Source organism: Podarcis raffonei, chromosome 2 (genome assembly GCF_027172205.1).
Source record: "Podarcis raffonei isolate rPodRaf1 chromosome 2, rPodRaf1.pri, whole genome shotgun sequence".
In the NCBI taxonomy this organism is placed as follows: domain Eukaryota; kingdom Metazoa; phylum Chordata; class Lepidosauria; order Squamata; family Lacertidae; genus Podarcis; species Podarcis raffonei.
This window is the reverse complement of record NC_070603.1, coordinates 51,604,857-51,627,679: the sequence shown is the minus strand read 5'-3', so window position 1 is coordinate 51,627,679 and position 22,823 is coordinate 51,604,857. Positions and strand designations below refer to the sequence as shown.

At 41.9% G+C, this 22,823-nt stretch overlaps 1 protein-coding gene across 9 annotated transcripts in view; it reads right to left on the bottom strand.

Moving 5' to 3' along the window:
* The window catches only part of SH3TC2 (SH3 domain and tetratricopeptide repeats 2), a 46,234-nt gene that overhangs the window by 15,612 nt on the left and 7,799 nt on the right, over positions 1-22,823 (bottom strand). For 4 of the 9 annotated variants that reach the window (XM_053376593.1, XM_053376595.1, XM_053376598.1 and 1 more), the window contains 10 exons: positions 20,879-20,998; positions 14,930-15,034; positions 13,573-13,700; positions 11,781-11,886; positions 10,704-10,847; positions 9,278-9,473; positions 8,642-8,736; positions 7,766-7,961; positions 593-729; positions 55-96 (listed from right to left, as the gene is read on the bottom strand). In XM_053376593.1, the coding sequence (XP_053232568.1) occupies positions 55-96; positions 593-729; positions 7,766-7,961; positions 8,642-8,736; positions 9,278-9,473; positions 10,704-10,847; positions 11,781-11,886; positions 13,573-13,700; positions 14,930-15,034; positions 20,879-20,888 (1,159 nt within the window). In that variant the 5' untranslated portion in view covers positions 20,889-20,998. Of the gene's footprint in view, positions 1-54; positions 97-592; positions 730-7,765; positions 7,962-8,641; positions 8,737-9,277; positions 9,474-10,703; positions 10,848-11,780; positions 11,887-13,572; positions 13,701-14,929; positions 15,035-20,878; positions 20,999-22,823 lie in introns of those variants that run through there. The other 5 variants (XM_053376590.1, XM_053376591.1, XM_053376592.1 and 2 more) reach the window with 5 other exon arrangements.

Sequence of the window (22,823 nt, the reverse complement as noted above, 5' to 3'; positions counted from 1 at the left end):
CGAAGATACATTTCAGGAAAAACAGCACCCACATTCCCCTTCATCCATACTCACCTGATGGCATTCTTGGGTACATTGCCACAGGTTCAAAGCCATCTGTGGGACCCAGAAAAAGGGTGGAAAATATGCAGAATGAGATCATGGGAAGCAAGAAGGCTGCACCTCAAATACTGCACTAAAACCAAAGGCTTTCACTGTCTTCGTCTCACAACACATTTAGCTTGAACTTGAGAGATGTGCTCAAAAGGGAGAAGACAGGCGTAGGAGGATCTCAGAAGTACTATGACCCCTTGGGTGAAAGGAGAGCTTGTTGTCCATTCTGAATTAGAAAAGTTAATTTTCCAAAAGGAAAATTCCGACAAAATCTGGTTTTAAATTTTGATAAAAGTAGTGCTATCTCTTTCATTTATATCGTTTGACCAGCTATTTAAGAATATGATGGCTCACTAATATCCAACAGTAATTGATGATGGTAATTCAAAACATGAATGGAGTGAACAGTTGGAGGGAAATGGCAAAAGTTGGGAATGACAGGTAGTACAGCATTTTGCTATTAGACAAAGGGCTGTATTAGGGAGGAGTGGATACTCACCAAGCCTGTACACAGAAGTGATGTCTGTTTGTGCCCATTCACCCAGAAGATTACTGTAATGCGTCTCATTGCCATTGGATGGAACCTGCAGAATGGAGGCGACTTCTTCTTCGCTAAAAAATACTGGATTCTTTTGCCTGTGTTGGGGATAAAACATGGGTAACAGCAAGTCAGCGCTACACCCCATCCTAATCTCTCTCTTTGCCTCTGCTAAGAGACAAAAACTGGTGTCATTTCCAAGGAATGTGTAATATTTCCACTCCTTAACTATTCCTTGCAGTAAAGCTGAAGCTGAGCACCAAAGTTTTAGATGTGGTGAAGGCACTGCGTTCCAAGAAAATCTACTTTACCCAAAGTTAAGAGAGCAGATCTGAATATGGGGGGGGGGGGAATCTCTAGCAAGATAACTGGGTTTTTCCCACCAACCTGCTGGAAACAAGTTGTGAGGCAAACAGTGAAGGAAAATGTTCTATATTATGTACAGCATGGCTAAATTGGGACTTGGGGAAACTAGGGTTCAAATTCTCACTCAGCACTGCAAGCAAGTTCATCCCTGACAGGAACCCACCATGGTATGCTTACAATGATTTTCCACTTCCTATTATTGACAAGTTGAATTGTTTTAAGGAATGGCAAAAGGTATTGTCTAAATTTATCTGGCAGGGGGGGAAACCCAGAATTAAGTTCAAGTTATTAACAGATGTGAAAGAGACAGGGGGTTTCTCCCCGCCAGATTTAAGGATTTACTTTGAAGCAGCAGCCTTTTGCTGGTTGAAAGAATGGTTTTTGCTGGAAGATACAGACGTTTTAGATTTGGAAGGTACTGATAATGTATTTGGATCGCATGCATATTTATTGTATTATAAGATAAAGGCTCACAAAGGATTTAAAAATCATATAATTAGAAAATCTTTGTACAATGTTTGGATAAGATATAATGATTTGTTAGAAAGGAAAACACTCAGGTGGATATCACCATTGGAAACTAAGACCTATAAAAGGTTGAATATGAAAACCAAGTGGTTGAAGTATAATGATATTTTGATGGAAGTAGGGGACCAATTTAGATTAAAATTTTATAACCAGTTAAAAGATAAATTAGATGATTGGTTCCAGTACATCCAGAAAAATGAAGTGTTTAAAATGGATAAGAAAATTGGTTTTCAAACAGAAAAATCCAAACTGGAAATGGAATTATTAGATACAAAAATGAAAAACCTATCCAAGATGTATAATTTATTGCTGGAATGGCATACGAAAGAGGAACCAGTGAAATCTGTAATGACTGAATGGGCTAGGGATGTGGGGCACAATATTATGATGTTGGATTGGGAGAAATTGTGGAAAAAAGGAATTAAATTTACAGCATGTAATGTATTAAGAGAAAATTTGATGAAAATGATGTACAGATAGTACTTAACACCATTGAAGTTAGCAAAAATGTATCATACTCATGATAATAAATGCTGGAAATGTAAGGAAAAAGAAGGAACCTTTTACCACATGTGGTGGACGTGCCCCAAGGTAAAAGACTTCTGGGAAAGGATTTATAATGAACTGAAAAAAGTGTTGAAAAACACATTTATTAAGAAACCAGAAGCCTTTTTACTTGAGACTTCTGGGTTGGCGCCTCCGGCAATGGCGGAGCTCCTCCGATCGGGAGGAACTTGCTCCGTGGAAGGCAGGGTCTGATCGCCACGGCGAAGGCGGAGACCCTCTGAAATCACAAGCGGGAGAAGCTTGTCAACTTGGGATTCGGCTGGCACCTTCTGCGCTTCCCCTACTCGCAGGGAAACCCTGTTTTGGGGATCCGGAGCAATGTGGGGTGAGTGGCGCGATGCTTCAAATTGACTGCTTCTTTCACGGAGTGAAGCCGCATTGCTGTTGCCGGAGAGCGCTGACTTTTTCCTGTGGACAATTGGATTTTAAACAACTACCCATGAGTAGAACGGAAAATTGGATCTTTAAATACCTTAATTTGGCACCGAAACGGAGAAGGTCTTAAACAGGAAGTCCGCCTTCCCCTTTTGTAAATAGATTGAAGCAAAGACGTTATAAGCTAAAGTCTTTGAAAGCTTTTGGCACAGGATTAAATTTTCATCGGTTAAAACTACAAAACCCCCCTTGGAAGCAGGAGAAGAGGGGGGAAATTTTGGACTTAGCGAGCCTGCAGGAGAGAGTGAAAAACCAAATTACCACTGCTCTGAACCTGGAAAAGGGCTGCCAGAAAGAGTGAAGTTTTGGGAGAGTTCATTGACTGCGAACAGAACATTTTTGACAGCTAGTTATATAAGAGAAAGACACTGTTTCCATTGTCCTCTTCTGCGTTTAAAAAGGAGGAAAAGTAACTGGAAATTGAAACTATTTTTATGGCTTGAATTGTGTTTGAAAGGATTCATACAAGTGGAGACTGTTTCCCTCTAGAGGGAGTCTTTGAAACTGTCACAGGAGTGCAACTGGGGAATCACCAGCTGCAAGATAAGTAATTGTGAGAACCAGAGATTGACCTTGGACCATTCAAAATGTTGACAGGAGAAGCCATTGTGACAGTATTATGTAAGATAAGCTACTCGCTGGAACAGCTTCATAAGAAGACGGATGACATGTCTTTTAAAATTGACAATTTGGATCAAAAAGTGACTAATTGGAGTCAAAAAGTGAGCACCAACACAGAAATAATTCAGGACTTGGTACAAGAATCTACTTTGGCAGGACAGACTGTGGAGGAGAAAGAGAAAGCTGTGGTTGTTGAGCCTAAAGTAATACAAGCGGGATCCTCAGCCTTACAGAAGCAATTTGAGGATTACAAGTTGAGGCCTTCTATGATTGAATCTAGAAAAAGCCAGATTTTGAGGATTGGATCCCGGCTTGGACGGAAGAAGGAAAGTTGGAAAGATCCCTCTATGCAGGGATTAACTGACTTTTGGGACATGGACTTGGGTCTGGAGGAGATTGGAGTTTTGGGGGCCTTTGGATTTGGAGGAATTTTGAAACATGCCATGAAACATCTTATAGACCTCAGCTTCAACTATGGAAATTTGGCTGACCTGTCCGGAAGGAATAAAAGCATCGTTAGGTTGGAGTCTTCCCGAGATCTGCTCTTTGGCATTAAAGAATATGAAGAAGACCTGCAGAAGGGACCTGGAAAAGAGTTAAGAGCCTCGGACATAAGATCTCCAGGTTGATGGACTATATGGAATTGACGGAAAGGACTGGCAGAATCCGAAACCAGGGAGAGGAGATGGTGGAAGAAGATTAGAGAATTTAAAGTTTATATATAGAAATACTGTAAAATTAATGAATGATAGAAAAATGGTGGAAATAAATTTTATGGCCTTAGCAGAAATGTTATAAGGAGTTAAGCATATATAAGTATTTTAGCTTTAATGATAAAAAATATGTTAAGATATTTATAATATGACAGAAAATAGAGAAAGATGGAAAGGATTTGCTGAAACAATTAATAGAAGTGGAATACAAAAAGGGAGGTGAGAGGAAGTCGAGGAAACAAGGGAATGAAAGATAGAGTATGGAAAAGGTGTGATGTATGTTTTTAAATGGTTATTGTTTTGTTTTGTTTAGGGTTAAGGTGGGTTAGGGTTTTGTTTAGTTTAGTTTAATGTGTTTAGGTTGTGCTTTGTATTGCTTGTATATTGTATTGTATTGTTTCTTTTCTTTTTTTGTTCTTTCTCTCTTGTCTTTTTTCTTTTTTTCTTTTCCTTTTCTGTAATCTTTAAAAGTAATAAATATTATTTTTTAAAAAAACACAGAAGCCTTTTTACTTGGTATAGTGGGGTGTGAAATCCCCAAAAAGGATGTTACATTTTTTCTGTATGCCACAACAGCTGCGAGAATATTACTAGCGAAGAATTGGAAGAAACAAAATTTACCAACTATCGAAGAATGGCAGATGAAGATGATGGACTATATGGAACTTTCTGAACTGACTGGGAGACTCCGAGACCAGAGAGAAGAGACGGTGGAAGAAGATTGGAAGAAGTTTAAAGAATATCTGAAAAAATACGTTAATATTTAAATCTTAGAATAGCTTTGGAAGTGAATATAGGCTGTAGAGTCAGAAGTAGAAGATGGTGTATTTTAAAATAGTATTATTTGTAAGTGATAAAATGTGAAGATTTTGATGGTAAAAGTAAGCGTGATTAAAAAAAAAGGTTAAAAATTGTGATATATGTAAATTGCTAAAGATGAGGTAAAATGAAAATCAGGTGGGGGGGGGACTTGGGGAAGCCCACCTAACAATGTTTAGAAAAAATAAGGGTAAAACAATAATTTGTTTGTATTGCTTGTTTTTTCTGTTTTGTGTTGTTTAGTTGTGTTATAAAATGAATAAATTATTTTGGGCGGTGGGGGGGGGGAATACAATGATTTTCCAAAACAGATTTTTTTAAAAACTAAAATGTTAAATGCTGTTACTGCCAGCAGAACAGCACCTAAACTATGACAAATAGTATTTATTTTATTTTAAATTAGTTAATTATTGTATTGATTAAGATAACTAATGAAACATTATTCCATCAGCAGTCTTATTTTGATGAAGAAAGGAGATGTAAAGTATTATCCTAGACATGGTTAATCAGAGGTAAGTCTGAGTATTGGTTTATGAGTTCAATGGGGATTATTCTGAAGTGAGTGTGGGATTGCAGACTCAAGTTTCAATGTTATAGGCTGCAATCCTATACCTGAGAGTAACCCCTTTTGCATTGTTATGAAGCATGATATGTAGTTATGGCATTCATCATCCATTTACAGTAGAAGGAAAGTATCACTCCAAGGAAAAATCTTTCCAGAGCATCGCAAACTGAAAATCTTGAGGAAGATTAACAGTGACATCTTGTGGCCACCACAATTTCACACACAACTCTACATGCACACATACAAAGCTCAAATGTACCTGAATTGGTTAGGATATACGCTTCATTTGTCTTCTAACTTACCTCCTGCGTGAATAACATTTGTATGTGATATATGCAATAACTGTCAGGAGACAGCTTTTTTCAATAGGGGCACCACAGCTTTGGAATGACTTCCTTAAGGAAGCACACCTGACATCTACTTTGCAAGCTTTTAGGCTGAGGGTGAGTAGAAGGTAGGTTGAAATCTACTGGTAGTTCACTCCAGCAATTTGCACTAGATTTGCAGCGGTTTCCAGTTCCCAAAGGTTCAGCTGCAGCAGCAACCACAGATTGCTGTTTCCTACCTACTTTAAGCTCCTGAAAGGAAGAAAGCTAAGCAGACATGGATTTCTGGGCAAGAGAATGATGTTTAGTTCAGTTCTCATCCTGGAAAACAAATTCCTAGGCTCAGAACATGCTCAGAGGCGTCCTGTTTGTTTTAATTATAACTTTTGCTTGGACCATAGTTTTCAAACCCATTACTTGCAGTGATACAATACCTTAATCAGAGCACCTGGACAAATCCTGCCACTAGAAATCCAGCCTCATGCTGCCACACATGTGCTAGTTAAGCCTTCACTGAAAGTAGATGTCCCAGAGGTATTAACACTTTATAGTCCTCTGACCAGAAGATAAACTACCTGAAATTGATTGAATTGACTTTAAAGTAGTGGTAATGACCAACTAAGCTTCCCCACACTGTCATGTAAGCTGTCTGTTTTGCTCTGTCCCTTCAATTGGTGACTCTTTATTCTCATAAGCTTGCAAGTTGCACACACAGTAGTTCTGCAATTAAAGGCTACCATCTTTCTCTACTTTGTGCTTCTCTTCTATTACCCAAAATGCACCTGACAGCAGATGATCGCTTGAGAATATCTTTGGGACCAAGACCAACTACTATACATTAGTGCAATATTCACCAAACCATAAACCACTTTTGAAAGCCTTATCAAACCCTCTTTAAAAACCCAGGATTTCCTTAAACTACAGCTGCAATCCTATACTCACTTACCTCAGAGTAAGCCACACAGAACTCTACAGGACTAACTTCTGCATAGACGAAGGATTGCCATGTACACATTCCTTTTCTAGCTGTTCTTACATGTGACTGAAGTATTTCTGAATATTCATCCACTGGTCTGAATATAATTATCTACTTGCTCTGAAACAAGGTTGTTCCTACAATAAACCCATCAGCTATGAGCTGGAGTTCTATGATGCACCACCACATGAACAGAAACTCCCCCATTCTTTTCTGTGTCAGGACAAGCACCATATGCAATGCACACAGAGAGCTTTCCCCAATGTTAAAGTGAAACGGGCATCATTTGGAATATTCTGTAAGCTTCAGAACTCACATGTGAACACCAGAGCTACTGGACTGGAGCAACTGCCCCCTCCCGCTCTTCCCTCACTGCTGCCATATCAAGCCAATTTCCACATACTGAAAAATGTTATCAGTTAATTGAAATTCAGAGCAAGAGATAAGATACAAGTCGTGCCAACATTTCTTAATGACATGCCTCACAGAAACCTGAAAGAGGCATAAGCTGTGGCGCTTTTGTCTCAAAAGCCTATTTTCTCATCACCTGAAATTATATATTTTAAATCTCCAGCCTCATTTGGAAAAGATCTGGTCCTCACAGATGCAAGCAAACACTTGAAACTTAAATCAATTACTGTAGGGGACCATTTAGCATTTGGTGGGGGGAGAAATAATTACAAATAAATTCCAAAAGTAAAGAAAATGAACACCGGATTCTTCAAGTCACTTTGTGGAGAAACAGGACGCAAGAACTCCAAAATATTTGAAAATGTGAACTGTCAAGCAAAAGTAAACAGATACTCTTATCTTTGTACTTCCTCTGTGTGTTGACAAGGCCCCTTGATTTGTTCAGAGATTAACTTCCCACCAGGTAGTGATCACCCATAGAACGGTACTGCTTGAGTTGCTTTGTGCCTGAGGCAAGGCATATCTTTAAACATCTCCATTTAACAAACTCATATTCAACTCACAAATCATTTCTATGTTATGATTTTGATCACATGCCTTGAGACGTTTTCTTAAGCCAAAAAAAAAAAAAAAGGAATCTTGAGCAACAACATTTTTCCTGTCTCCTATCCACAGTCCCCTCACACCTCACCCTACACAGAAAAAGATCCCAAACTTGATTTCAGCATCTATGCAATAAACACCAATTGTGTCTTTATCCCAGGCCGCAAGTGTGTTTTCCTCCCTCTGTGGGTATTTCACACTTACATCGGCTCACAAGTCTCAGGATGCACACATCTGGTTTGGACAAAGCCTACTGCACCGCTGGTTGTGGATTTCCCTATAAACCACTGGAGGCCTGGAATGAGAAAGCCAGTGACCTCTATGGTGTCCCCTTTGCAGAAGCTCAGCTCGTCCCATCCTCTCCCTCTGTGATCTTCTGTAGTTGTGCACCTCCCTTGGCCTAAGAAATAAAACAAAAATGTCCCTCACTTCAGCAGGCTGAACAATTGAACCATTCTCTCTTACAAACAGTGACCAGTGGCAGAGAAGGGCATGCTTATGGGTTGAATGTGGAAACAAGGTCCCTTTGTGTCCCATAACATTTGTGTTTTGTCCTGTCACTTGGGTTTCACCTGAAACCACAGGTTATTCTTCTTAATACAGTCCCCCTTAAAATAAAGACAGAAGAAAGAAAGAAGCTTGGGTAAAATGTTTGCCTATTTCAGCTTTCAGTGTGAAAGCATTTGGAGTGAAGGTAGGGGATAATCACTACTATTGCGAATGTTCGCATTTTTTGTGTCAATTTTGCCATCATCGCCCCCTCATCTGTTGCTTTGGCAGTACCCCAACCCGTTAGGTGCTTCCTTTTTCATAGTGTGGTTTCAGTCAATTAGGTACATCACATAGTAAATGTAATGATGTCATGACACTATTCTAGCCAATTAGATTTGATGTCACTGAGGGCAAATGAAGCTAATTTAGCTGATGTTTCCGCTTCTAATTTAAACAAATGATTAAAAAATGCAAACTATGTACTGTTCAAATCTAAGACATTCTAAAAATCCTGCAATCCCACCCCCACTTCAAATAAAGAGAGAAGTACACAATGGATTAGTCTTAAGTTAGTTATCTACAATTTACCCCCAATGAAATTGTCCTCACCAATCTGCAAAGAGCCAGGTCCGCTGATTTGTTTGGAGATACCACAGCTCATTGGATAGTTCTTCAGGAACCACCTATGGATATGAAGAGCTGTGAATGAACACTCTATTTCTTTCAGAGTACAGTCGTACCTTGGATCCCGAATGCCTTGGTATTCGGACATTTTGGCTCCTGAATGCAGCAAACTGAGAAGTGAGTGTTCCGGTTTGGGAACGTTCTTTGGAACCCAAACGTCCAACGGGGATTCCACAGCTTCTGGTTGGCTGCAGGAGCTTCGTGCAGCCAATCAGAAGCCACGCTTTGGTTTCCGAACATTTTGGAAGTCGAATGGACTTCCGGAACGGATTCCGTTCGACTTCCAAGGTACGACTGTACTCTTTGCTTCACATTTGGGGGTGGGAGATGGTGCACACTAACCTTTCATAACATAATTGCCAATAAAACTGATCTCAGGATGTATTTACAGAGGGCAGGTATATTAATAGCAGCCCATTTTACCCTCAGAGATAAGAATGTTTTCATTCTGAGCGTTTTACTCTGAGTGAACCCAGGTTACGGCCACAATGACTCACAATGTCGGCACTGTGTATAGATTGCCACAGCCACTCTACTTACTGGTAAAAAGGATGGGGCAATGGTTCCATGGCTGTGACAGGGACCAGGCCCCTTTGGTCATTCAACAGAGATGTCCCTTCCCATTTGGTGTCATGCCCAATGTCTTTCACATGGACAAGCTCATTTTTGGAGAGCTTCAAATCCTCCCCTTCTTCATCTGTCAGGACACCAACCACGACCCTGGCAAAGAAGTTTCCTGCAGATGAAAGAAGAATTGATAATGGTCAGGATTAGTGTCCTATAAACAGCTTGGAAGCCCTGCTCCATGTGTTAGTACCTTCAAACTTCAGCTTGGAAACCACAGCAAGCCAGGCTTTTTCTGTCATGGTGTCACAATTGTGGAATTCCCACCTCAGAGACCTTGTTTGGTCCAATCTCTCTATTCCCTTGCACAAAATCGTGAGGACTTTTCTCTTTTGGAAGTCCAAGTTTAAAGCTATTTCAAATTGTAGTGCTTTATGGGCATTGGCTACATAGCTGCATTTGTGTTTTACTGGTTTTGTTTTCGTTGTACTGATTTGTAACTTGCCTTTGGTCTTACCCACCTTACAGAAAGGTGGGTAACAAAAATAACAAGCATGATACCAGTGAAAATTCTGTGGGGAAATCCCTCTCCTGCAATGACCACTTATGAGGGCAAGAAGGTGCCCAGCAGCTCAGAACCATGTCTTATTCTGAAATCTCCTCTCTGAAGCAACCATTTGGAGGTTGGGATGTGGGCTCTGAGGCAGAAAATTGTTCAGTGCATTATCTCAGGATCCAGTTGCTCCCTGACCTCATGTTTGCTTCAAAAAGAATTTTGTGCAGAACGATTTTTGGCTCCTCGTGTTGACTAAATGAAGTGATTTGCTCACAGTGAACTTCCTTTCTGATAGTCTTTGGTCAGGGTTGGTGCCCCTGTTACATATGGAAAAGCTTGTCCTCATCTTCGTGGTGTTTTCGGAGATAGGTAAAGCCTTCCTGGTCACTACAACATTTTAAATAATTTAGATAATATGGGTCTTTCTCAGTTTGTATATCTGTGTTTTAATTGAGGAGTAGGCAATTTTTTGGTAGCTTTTTAAATTTTACTTTTTCTGTAATATGGTTTTATATATTATCTCATATATTATTTACTGTAAGCCACCCAGAGATCTTTACATTATAGGATCTAAGTAAATAGTACCTGTCTATTGTACACTTTTGCTGGGGACTATTCCTCTCACCAGAACCAGATTTTGGGGTTTGAGGCAGGTAGGACCCTTTTCCAAAATCTACCTACTGCAAACCTGCATGGTCCCACTCTGGCCTTCTCTCTCCTGCCAATAGGAGTCCAGAGCAACCCACTTAAGGGCCCACCTTATGGATATGCAGTATTATGGATCCAAAACATACTCCTAAAGGGATAATTGGAGAGGAGCTGTAAGACTGGCTCCATATTTCTCACCTTCCTGAAGCAGAAGACCTAAGTACATGGTGGCCATGTGATCCTCGTCTAGAGCAACAGTTATCTCGGTGTCCTCCACCAGAGCACAGTTCAGCCAGTACTCAGGGGTGAAGAGAAGATGCTCCAAACAGCAGCCCACATAGCCTGATCCACAATAAAAAAGGAAGAATGCAAATGTATCATGTGGCTTCCAAGAGCAAACATGCAGCAGTGGTTTTCTCAGGTAAAACATTTGACACAGAATGTTGGTCATTCTTCAGGCCCACGCCACACAGCCTCAGGGCCAAACTGAAAATGTTCTATTTATTTCTCAAACTTACACAAGCTGTCTCTCAGCAGGAAGTTTCAGAAGTAGTTAAAAATCAAATAAGCCAATAATAATAATAAAACCACAAAACAAAAACTTTAAAGCACAATAAGCTTTTTTTAAAAATCCTATAACGTAGAAGAAGGGAATGTTTTTCTGTCAAGAGCCACACTCCATTAGGGATAATTTGTCAAAGGCTGCCTGTTGGGGTGGGGAGGGCCAAACCCAGTAGTGTCTGGGGCCACAGGCAAATGAAGTGTGTGCATCCTTTTCTCACTGCCACCCCCTTCTCTCTTATTTGATAACCAATCAATTAGCTAATCAACAAATTAATTTCACTTTCCTATGCTTACAACATCATAATTTTGACCCATGTGCCCTTGTCTGATCCTCCCTTCCAGCTCTTCACTATGCATGGATCTTTTACAACCTTTCTAGGGTTGAAACTGCCTCTTATATATACCACTTCAGCCTTGTTTCTTTCTCTTTCTCTCTTCCTTATAGTGTCTCATTTGACACTATGAGCCATGGTATCATCAGAGTGGATTTTATTCCACCCCAGCCTTGCCTTGTTGGAAAGGGGGAGCAGTGTGTGAAACTGGACCTTTTTCAATATAAATACTGAAAAGAGTCACAGGGGCAGAAGCTCTCTTTCTCTCATATCTTAAGAGTCTAGTCCTGCCCACAGCAACTTATACAATGATCCCCACATCCCACCCTCAAGCTCTCCTGGTGGAAAGCCAGTCTCCCCTCAGTTCCATGTGATCTACCGAGTGCTAAGTATGTTGAAAACTTCCAGATTTCTTCAATGGTCCTGAAGGAGAGTAGAAAGCGACTGTCCTGTGCCTGGATACAAACCAGCCGGGCTGACAGCTCCTGCAAAAAAGGAAAGCAGGAAAGACCATGGGAATTTTGTTGTGAATGGACATGTGCTATATTCTGTGTTTGTTTCTTCTTCTTCTTCTTCTTCTTCTTCTTCTTCTTCTTCTTCTTCTTCTTCTTCTTCTTCCAATAATGGCATTTGAAATTTGGATTGTAGATTAAGGGTCATGACTACAGAAAGACAATACAACCCTGCCCTACATAGAGGGAGATTAGCTACTGACATGAGCCAACAGTGTGATGAAGCAGTAAAAAAAAGTTGATGCTATTCTAGGCTGCATCAGCAGAAGTATAGTGTCACCTGGAATACTGTGTCCAGTTCTGGGCACCACAATTCAAGAAGGATCTTGACAAGCTGGAACATGTTCAGAGGAGGGCAACCAAGATGATCAAGGGTCTGGAAACCAAGCCTATGAGGAACGGTTCAGGGAGCTGGGCATGTTTAGCCTGGAGAAGAGGTGACTGAGAGGAGATATGATCACCAACTTCAAATATATCAAGGGCTGTCACATGTAAGATAGAGCAAACTTGTTTTCTCCTGCTCTGGAGGATAGGACTCAAACCAATGGCTTCAAGTTACAAGAAAGGAGATTCCAACTAAATGTCACAAATAACTTTGTGACAGTAAGAACTATTTGACAGTGGAACGGTCTCCCTTGGGAGGTTGCGGACTCTCCTTCCTGGAAGGTTTTAAAGCAGAGATTGGGTGTTTACTGCCCTGAGCTCTTTTGAATAAAGATAATGTGCAGGGGAATTTAAAAATGGTGGGGAATTTAAATAATGGTGGGGATTTTTTTAATAATAAAAAAAGCTTTCTGAGTTTTAAATAACTTTTCATTCAATTTTAATAATTTGACAATGTGTGGCATTTATATAATCTCAATTTGGAAAATAAACAGCAAAACGAAACATTTCTGATTGAGATATTGTATTATTATAGTTATCAGCAAGAACAACAACAAGAAGAAACCAAAAAAGGAGGAATAAAAGAAGGAAAGAAATAAGCATTTAAAAAATCCACGAATGAATGATAAAAAAAATACCACATTTCTTGGGTACATTTGTCAACATTATTTGAGTGGCAAATTTTGTAGTTATAAAAACTTGAAGTGTCCAGTCACTTTGGAGCAGGGATAGTTACACAGATGTGAATACGAAAATACGATTATGAGTGTGATCGAAGGGATAAAGGGAATCTGTGGGCTCCAAACCTTTTCCTTTTATAGAATCATTCTAACCATATTGAGCTATATGTTGTCGAGGTGGGGGACTGATTGTTCTTTTTGCAACTACAGATCCAAGAGCTTTGTTGACAGCCGTGATGCCAACACTCAATGCCGTCACATTGTCACCTAGTTACAGTGACAGGCGTGGCAGGGATAATAAAAGCTGGCAATTCACCTCTAACTGCTTTATGCAGGCATAAACAAAAGCATAGCTCAGTACTGGAGCAGATGTTTTGCTCACAGAAGATTCTAGGTGAAAATCCTTGGTATTTTCAATTGAAAAGATCTCAAACACCAGACATGGGAAGGACCCTTCCGTTTGAGATCATGGGAGAGCTGCTAGTATCAGAGTAGACAATACTGAGCAAGATGGCACAATGGCCTGACTTGACATAGGACAGATTCCTAATTTGCTACCCATGAGGTGCTTAAGAAGTAACAGCAACAACTTTACCTTGAAAAGAGCACAGACATCTTTGTCGTCATTTTCTAAGGCCCACAGCTTCTTTCTGGCTGTCTCCTGCAGCTGGGGAATGGGACCCTGTCCCGAGCGACTCTTGACAGAAAATGAGAGGGCAATCTCTTTAAAATTAAAAAGAGAGAGAAAGAGAGATAGGCAATTAAAGAAGATAAAACACTAAATACCTTTGTCCAGCATTCTGCATGGACCAGCTCTACTTTAGCCTAATTGTGAGCATTAGTGAGCATCAAGGGGGATTGAATGTTTCGATCAATCATCTATAGATATGTAATCAAAATCCCCATCACACCTTGTTAGATTCCACAGATTAGACTGGTGGGTTTACAGCTTTTGGAGACAAGCTCCCCATCTCAAATAGCAGGTGTCTTCAGGGGGAAAAACAGGAGTGAACTGAGATGCTCAGCACTGGAACAGCCAATGTGGCTTCAGGATAGGTCAGGAGAGGTGATCTGGCAGGGCTTACATTGCACTGTTCCTCCCGATCTTTCACTGGAACTCACTGGAACTAAAGCATTCAGTTTAATTCACTTGTGGAAGATGCTGTTTCTTGAAATGCTTCCTGGGTTGTAGGACAGGCAAGTCAACTCACAGCAACAACATGTTTGCCAGGTCCAGTCTAGCATACTCTGAATGGCAAAGGGTCACCTTGGCTATGTTCCCCAAGAGAATCACTATCCGTCTTGTTGAGACCAGCCAGACTTCTTTGTTACTCCATCTTTCTACAAAAACCGCCACCAGTTAAAGTGCCAGCAACTAAAGTAAGTGGTTTTACCCTCACTGAAGTCCTGAATTCCAAAAGAGTGCCTGGCAGCTTCTTGCTCACCTTCCCCATTCATAAATACCCCACATCAGGATTCATGCAGCATTTTGAATGAATATTCATTTAGATGTTGTTGCAAAAAATAATAATTTACACCCAATTCATAATAAGTTATCACATGGGAATTGGTGGTTATCTGAGGATATGTCTGAGAGTGGAACCTTTGTGATGTTTTTGTTATAATTACAGTAAGTGAAATGTGTCCCTTTAAACCTAAATGGAATTATGCACCATCTATGGATGCTGTTAGCCCCTGGAAAGATGTTGGGTGGTACAGGTCAGACAATAGCGCATCACTGTCCCATTCATACTGTCTTCTGCATTGACACCTGGAATTACAGAGACTGGCCTGCTATAAACTCTGTTCCCTTTCCTTCTTAATCTTCTGCATTGCTAATAAGTCATGCAATGCAAACTACGTCATTATCTCCTCCAGAGAAATGATCTCGAGGGCTGGCTCATTAGTTACAGGTGATAAAAACAAAAGGCAGCAATTAGACAAACACTTACCATTTAGGAACCCTTCCCCTACAGCCAGTGACACGGACTCAGTTTCCAGAGTGCCCTCTCCTATTTGTGCAGACTGACTTCCTGGATCCAGTTCCCTGGGGTTACCTGACAAGTCACCATGTAGGCAGAAGGACCACTGTCAACTTTTTTAGAAGAGGGAAAGCAAGGGCATAATACAGGAGGCCACCAACCTTTCTGGGCTTGTGGGCATATTTGGAATGTTGAAAGAGTGTTGTGGGTACCTTCCCCTGCGGCTGATTCTCTCCCCAGGGCCACGTCACCACCCACCGTGACAGACAGACAGACAGACAGGAAACAAGCTCAAGTGTGTATACACACACACACACACACACACACACACACTTTGTTTTTCCAGGAGAGCAGGGTAAAAGTCAGATCCAGTAAAATTAAAACATAGCATTGAATCTGCATTATTTTACATGAGATCACTAAAAAGACACATCAAATTAAAGTACTCCATCACTGTACATGATAAAAATAAATCATACATCTGTTGCTTGCCATTTACCCAAGGCATGGATTCCTATTGAGTTTCATGACTTTAGCATAGAATGACAACAAAACCACCAGCAAACTGCAGAAAACATCTGTGTCCCCAGAGGTAAACGTCTAGTCAATGGTAGTTTTGAAGGGATACTTGTGCCTCAGATCCATGATTTTGCACCACAGCAGAACAAGAAAGCACCAGATTCTTACACTTCAGTCAATGGAGGCAGATATGATCTGTGATTTGATGGGGAGGGGGAAGACTGTGGAAAAAATGTGCAATTCCAAAAGGAAAGTGTATATCTTCTCCCTTCCCCCACCCCATCTGACCCCTTTCTCCTACGTGGCCATTCCATTTTCTTCCTCCACCTCCCAGATCTCTCTCCCTTCCCTCCTACCCTCTCAGTTCCTCTGCTTTCTGATCAGGAGCCGATTTGAGTCATGAAAAGTGATGCCCTCCTTTTTACTCTCCCAACTTCCTCCTTCAGAGCTGGGTACTTTTCAAGTAACCACTGTCACCACCTCATGACAAGAGGGGAGGCTTGTTGGGCATGAAGGGAAGTCCTCAAGTGCACCATTGGGCTCATGTGACCACAGCTGGTAAACTACAGGCATCGTGAAAGGGGATATAGCAATATATAATACCCCAGGGACTTCAGTATGAGTGGCAGCAGTTTTTCTGCAGTCCCAAACAGAAGTCTTCCCAAGCCTTGCTACTTAAGACTGAAGTGAAGGCCCAAGACAGGTGTTGATCATAATGGGAGCTGCGCACAGGTGGGCTGTAGCGAGCGAGCGAGCTACCACCATTCCTGTGGAGCCTCCTTTTATTGAGACAAATATGCAAGCCAGGCAAATGCTTTTTGGGCTGTGACCTTTACACATCTTCCGTCCCGAAATCGTGGGGTGGTACAAAGCTATTTTGGCACCTGTTCCACAGCGTCATTTTCCCCTTGCACAGTGTATGACGTAGGAGACAAAAGGTCTCAGGGAAAAACTTACAGACAGGACACCGCTGACTCTGAGACCCCAAAAGGTCAGACATGGGTGGAACAATGTACAGACAGCTGTGGCTTGTCTGGGGGGGGTTTCCCTGCACCCCAAGGTCACGCGTGCAGGCCGACCGTGGCTGCCTGCTGGTGGGGAAGTGTGCTCCCTCCAGACCCCACTCCCCACTCCGCGACATCCCTACAAAGACCTTTCCAGTTGGAGGGTGGACCTAAATTTCACACAACCCAAACATTTCCTGTCCTCTGCTAGTGACTTCCCCAAATGGGAAATCTCTCACCAAAGGACCACCACCATTTCCTTTTGTTCCTGGCACTGACTCAAACAGGAGCAGCCCATGTGGTAGGGAAGAGTCACAGAGCCACCCTCAAAACAGCATCGCTATGGCCACTTACCTGAACAGGGTGGTGTCAAGGCTGGGACTGCAAGATTGGTGGCAGTGGTCCTGCCAGTGCATCCTTGTGGGCTTCACCTCACCACCCCGCAGTGCTTTTCACAGAAGTAACAGTGACGCAGGCTCCTCAGCTCCACCCTACCAGGTGTGTTGCTACTGGACTCAGAGGCTCCAGCCCTGACTTACATATCTTTTCTGCTCATGAATTTGAAAGTCACAGATCTGGTACATCCAGATGGATGTCAGAAAGGAAGGACTACTACTGATGGGCCAGGCTATCTGGTCTGAGTGGGGAGGAAACAGTTCCCACAGAATATTTTTAAAAACAGAATATATTGGTGATCACTTAGCAGGGGCTGGCATGCTGCACCCTTAGATTGGGCTGTTGTAATGCTCTGGGGGATAAACGATGTGTTATTTTAACTGGCTTTAAAACACACACACACACACACACAAAGAATGGCCACCTTGAATGTTCTGGAGATGGAGTGGGTGGAGGGTTGTGAATTATTGAAATTAAGAAAGAACTTGGACCTGTTAAAAGGAAAGTTAAAAACTTGTTAAGAGGCCACACATGTAACCCACAATGTATTTGAAAGCTGCCTCCAGAGTTCCTCCCTTCCTGTGCGTTGGAGAATGAGTTGACTTTTTTCGTTACCACTAATGGAGCACTGATGGTTTCTGTATCTGCAACGGTGAGGCTTCCCAGGGCAGATTTCCTTCTCTGCCTGAGGAGTTCCACTCTGTCCTATTATCCCTGGGATGTCCTTCCATTGAGTACAGGACTGCAACCATAAATTATTATTTTTATCATTTATTTATTTATGTACTACCTGTTCCACAAAGACCATTAAATATGTTTTGAGACCATTACAAAAAACACCTGACTCATAGAATTGTACGGCTGAAAGGGAGCACAAGGCTCACCTAATCCAACCCCTGAAATGCAGGAATCTTTTTCCCAATGTGGGGTTTGAACCCACAACCCTGAGATTAAGAGTCTCATGCTCAAGGTCATGGGTTCGAACATCAACCCGGCGCTGGCTGGAGTTGATTGGAGTTGTAGTCCAAAGGGTACCAGGATGACAGAGGCTGGTTTAGGTAATATTTTGGAAATTGGATAAACTATGAGCACAAAAGATGGCCCCATGTGGAGCTGCTAAGAGAGAGTGGTGATGTTTGCTGCTGATATTTTTATTTGTTTTAATGGCTGCTTGCTTGTTTTTGTTTTTCTTTCATCTTTTATGACAGGCTCCTTGTAAGGCACCTTGAGCAAAGAACAGAGGTGGGGATTAAAATGTTTTCAATAAATGAAAAGATAGGCCACATTTGGAAGAGTAAGCCTGATATCAATTCAAGAGCGAGAGAATGATTCCTGCGATCTTTGCTTATAACTACAAGCACCACAGAAATGTTTCTATAACAGCAGATCACTATCTCAGTAGCCTCCCTGAACCTCCATGGATTCCTGTTCTTGCTTTGAGCAGCAACTGGTATTTTGTAGAAACCAACCCTGTGGGGGAAAGAGCCGCCTAGTTACTCCTTGGAGGAAGAGAGTTGATTTGCATAAGTGTTTGCTCATCAATTTTCTGGGGGAAATGGAGATTTCCTATAACTGCTGCAATCTGAAAAATCTAGCCAGGCTCATTCAACTCCACACATCATTACACATAGTCATAAAACTCCTAGAATCAGGAAATTTAGGCAGCAATTAAGTTAATGATGCTGGAGGCTCATGTGTTGTTGTTGTTTTTTTAAAAAAACCAAAGCCAGCAAGCTCTTCCCAAGCTGTGGAAGCCTAATAGGAGTTTAAAACCTGGGTCTTGTCAGTGGTTAGACAGGACTTGATCTGTGTGCCAGGAAATATGGGCTGCAAACAATGGCATGTTTTTATAAGTAGGCTCACTAAACAGTCCCGCTCCATTGTCAGCTTTGCTAGTCTCTAAAACAAACTGTGAATTGATTTTATGTGGAACTGTAAACCATATTACAGCTACAAGCAGGGGAAATATAGCTCTGTAGATGCTCATTTAGCAGGCTTTTTGCTTTGCTTTGGAGAGTTTCAGAGCAGAGCCATCATGTCTGCTTTTGACAGCTGGGTAAAAACAGCATGGGAGATTTGCCCAAGCACCTGAAATGGCCCAATGGCAGAGCGTGAAACCGGTAAATTATTATAGCTAGCAAGCTACATCCTACCAGTGCCAGTTCAGTTACTTAACCTGCCATCCCCATGCCACCATCTAGAAAAAGGCCTGGATGGATCAAAGATAAAATGACAAGCCACACTGAGCTGCCTAGGACATTCCATGTCAATATGCACATTTGTTCAATCATAAGTTGATTCTGCCTCCTTTCCACGATAATCTGTGATTTAATAATAATAATAATTCATATTTAAATACAGTGGTACCTCGTGTTACATACGTAATCCGTTCCGGAGGTCTGTTCGTAACATGAGGCACGCTTTCTCTAATGGTGCCTCCCACTGCTGCTGCACTGCCAGAGCGCTATTTCCGCTCGCATCCCGGGGCAAAGGTCACAACAAGGGGCATCAATTTCTGGGTTAGCGGAGCGCGTAACCCGCAGCATTCATAAGGGGGACGGTACATAACACGAGGTAGCACTGTACATGTTTTATATGAAAACACTATTTAAACAATATTTTATCTCAGTATTTTAAGGTAAATGCATTTTACCTTAAAATATGGTGTTCGTTTGCTTACCCATTTTGGTACTTTTTTGAGTCAATGTTTATATTGCAAGGGACGTGGGTGGTGCTGTGGGTTAAACCACAGAGCCTAGGACTTGCCGATCAGAAGGTCGGCGGTTCGAATCCCCGCGACGGGGTGAGCTCCCGTTGCTCAGTCGCAGCTCCTGCCAACCTAGCAGTTTGAAAGCATGTCAAAGTGCAAGTAGATAAATAGGCACCGCTCTGGTGGGAAGGTAAACGGCGTTTCCGTGTGCTGCTCTGGTTCGCCAGAAGCGGCTTAGTCATGCTGGCCACATGACCCGGAAGCTGCACGCCGGCTCCCTCGGCCAATAATACGAGATGAGTGCCGCAACCCCAGAGTCGGCCACAACTGGACCTAATGGTCAGGGGTCCCTTTACCTTTACTTATATTGCAAAGTTCTAAGAAGTACAAAATCCAAAGGATAAGTATTAGGGCCTTTCTGCACTTATCGTTTATAGTGGTATAGTTGCTGGGGGGTTTTCGGATTTTTTGTTATGCTGCCGCATGGCAGTTTCCTTATTCAGCTAGTATTTTGGAACAGCATAATTAAAGCTTTTTCTTCTAATGCAAAACCCAGCTTTTCTGAAAGAACTGGATTGGCTCCTATGAAACTGTAAATGGCAAGTGCCAAAGGGCCTTATACAGGATGTGTGAATTAGGTCCCTTCGCTTAAAAAGGCAGAATGGATGGAATACTGCTCTATGTCTACAACAGAGTTCATGTGAGGAGTGTAAACCACATCTGTCAGGGTTTCACCAACATAACACCAGCATTTCCCACAACAAACCAGGCTTTGCTGCTGTAGGCAGGAGAATACATACTGGAAAGCTGTGGGAAATCAGGACTCCCAGAACACACCCACAGATATTTAAGGATGTGGATCTGCCTTTCACACTTGATGTGCTTACTCTGGAAAATGCTAGGGTAAAGCTGGTATAGCCAGAGTGAAACAAATTTTCCATGTAAACTATGAAATGGCTCTAAAATGCAATTTAACACAGGGCCATAGTATTTCTCATCATTCTAACACACAAGAGGCATCAATAAACACAGGCCAGAGTTACATACGGTATATAGACATAGCCATGAAACAGAACACATCTAGTGCTAGTATATATGTCCCCATGTGCCTTAGCCATTCTCAAAACATAACCAGGCCACCTCTGAGCTAGTCCTTCAGACTCATTTTACAGGAAAATACTGCTGGGGCAGTCCAGGCTTCACTGCAGTACAGAAGTACACACACAAACACACAGACACACACACACTTCTGGAAGGAAGAAGAAAGTGTTGTTGTTGTTTCAACAGTACCTGATGCCATCTTCCCCTCTTTGAACCATCTTTCTGGGGGTTCAGCTGTGTACTGTTGCAGACTGGACCAACTGGCCAGGCACACCGGTTGATCAGATGAACAAGAGGATGCCTCTTCACCTGGGGAACACATGCAGCCAGAGATGAGATGAGATGCAGGATAAAAAGATATTGCTGATTGCAGAGCTCCCCAAGAGTCTTACTCCCATGCACCCGAGATGACGACAGCAAATAGATTAACCCCTTGCTGTCACAATGGATAGGACCTTTCCTCTCCCTTTCTCATGCAACATTTGCAACAGGGCTGGCTGAAGCCATTTCTCTTAACCACAACTTCTTAGCTATTTATTTTAGTCCCAACAGTCTTTTAAAGGAGGAACTACTTCTGCTTAGACAGATGAACCGAAACTACTTTCACAGTTAGTATCAACTATCAGGAGTCAGTCACACTGCAATCAAAACAAGATTTTGTGACAGCTTCTTGTGAGAATCCCAGAGCATAGTAGTCTCCGTTCATTGCTTGAGTATACTACCAATTAAAACTGGCAGTGACTGTGGAGGAAAGATGGAGGGAGTAGATTCTACTGCTTCAGACTGACATCATCAGCCTTAGGGCAGGTTCACACAATCCTGCGCCACTCTGGTACTTTACACTTGATAACCCTTGTGCTTGATGATTTGCAGCTGGTTGTATGAGTGGACTCTACCGTAAAAAGTATATTTTTGAGATGACACGAAAGTTCCATCCAGTGGGTGCTGGTTCATTACAGCAAAAGGGGCACTGTGCCCCACCAGCCTCAGTCCACCTTCAGTCAGCTGCTGCCTGCCTGCCTGCCTGCCTTCTTCCTCACATCCAAGGCTAGGGGTTGGTTCTATGCACTTGTGTCATAGATACCTGCCACATGACCCTAGGCATCTGATGCTCTATTGAGTGGCATCAGAAAAAGCCAAAGCTCGCGAGCTTGCTTCTGTTGTACTTATTTGTATGGTTTTAATTGAGATAATAGATAATTTTACTTCTAATTGTTTTTAATGGCTTTCCCCCTATGTTTTCAGCAGTTCTCATTTTTATATGACAGCTGTCTTGAGTTTCATCAAGTGAAAAGTTGGGGTATAAATGAAATAATAATAATAATAATAATAATAATAATAATAATAAAAGGCAGGGTCAGAAGTGGCTCCAAGTACTGTAGTCACTGAGTGATGAATGTGGGCATGTGAACCAGTCTTAATTTGAACCATAATCTAATCTAAACCTTTCCCTGTTGCTTAAGGGGAAACAGAGGACAGAAGGCGGCACACTGAACTGTACCTGCAACTGAATTCCATTCAAAATCACAAATTAAAATAATTAACTCACACACCATGCTCCATTCAAAACAGAAAACATTACATAGGGATTAAAAAAATATGGTGGGGCATATCCAGTGCTGTTCTACCAGTGTAGCAGATTTCTGCTTAAGCAGCAGCATTTTCCCATCCTCTCCCTTTCAGCCCTGCATGCACCCTCAAAATCTGCTCCAGGGGATTGGAGGAACCCCCCCCCCAAAGAGCAGATTTTGAAGACACATAGGGAGAGCAGGGGCAAGTCCAGTTGCACAAGTGGAACTCTGCACACACGGTGTTGGATACAAGCCAGTATCTTTATTGTTCTCCAATCAGGACTGTTAATTATCTGACTCACATATTCAGCTTTTATTAAAGCTAGGCCAAAAATCACTGCCCAAGGATTTCTCAGTATATCACCGTGAACCTCCCTTAGTCAAGTGGAGGACGGAAATAAGTTTCCCCACATCAAGACGCAACCATGACAGCCTAGATAACAGCCATGAAAACAAGAAAATCTGTGTTGGGAATGATGTAGAAGAGGAAAGTAAAACGGCACATATCATAATGTCATTCTATAAACCTACAAGGTAACTGCAAATGGAATACTATGTGTGGT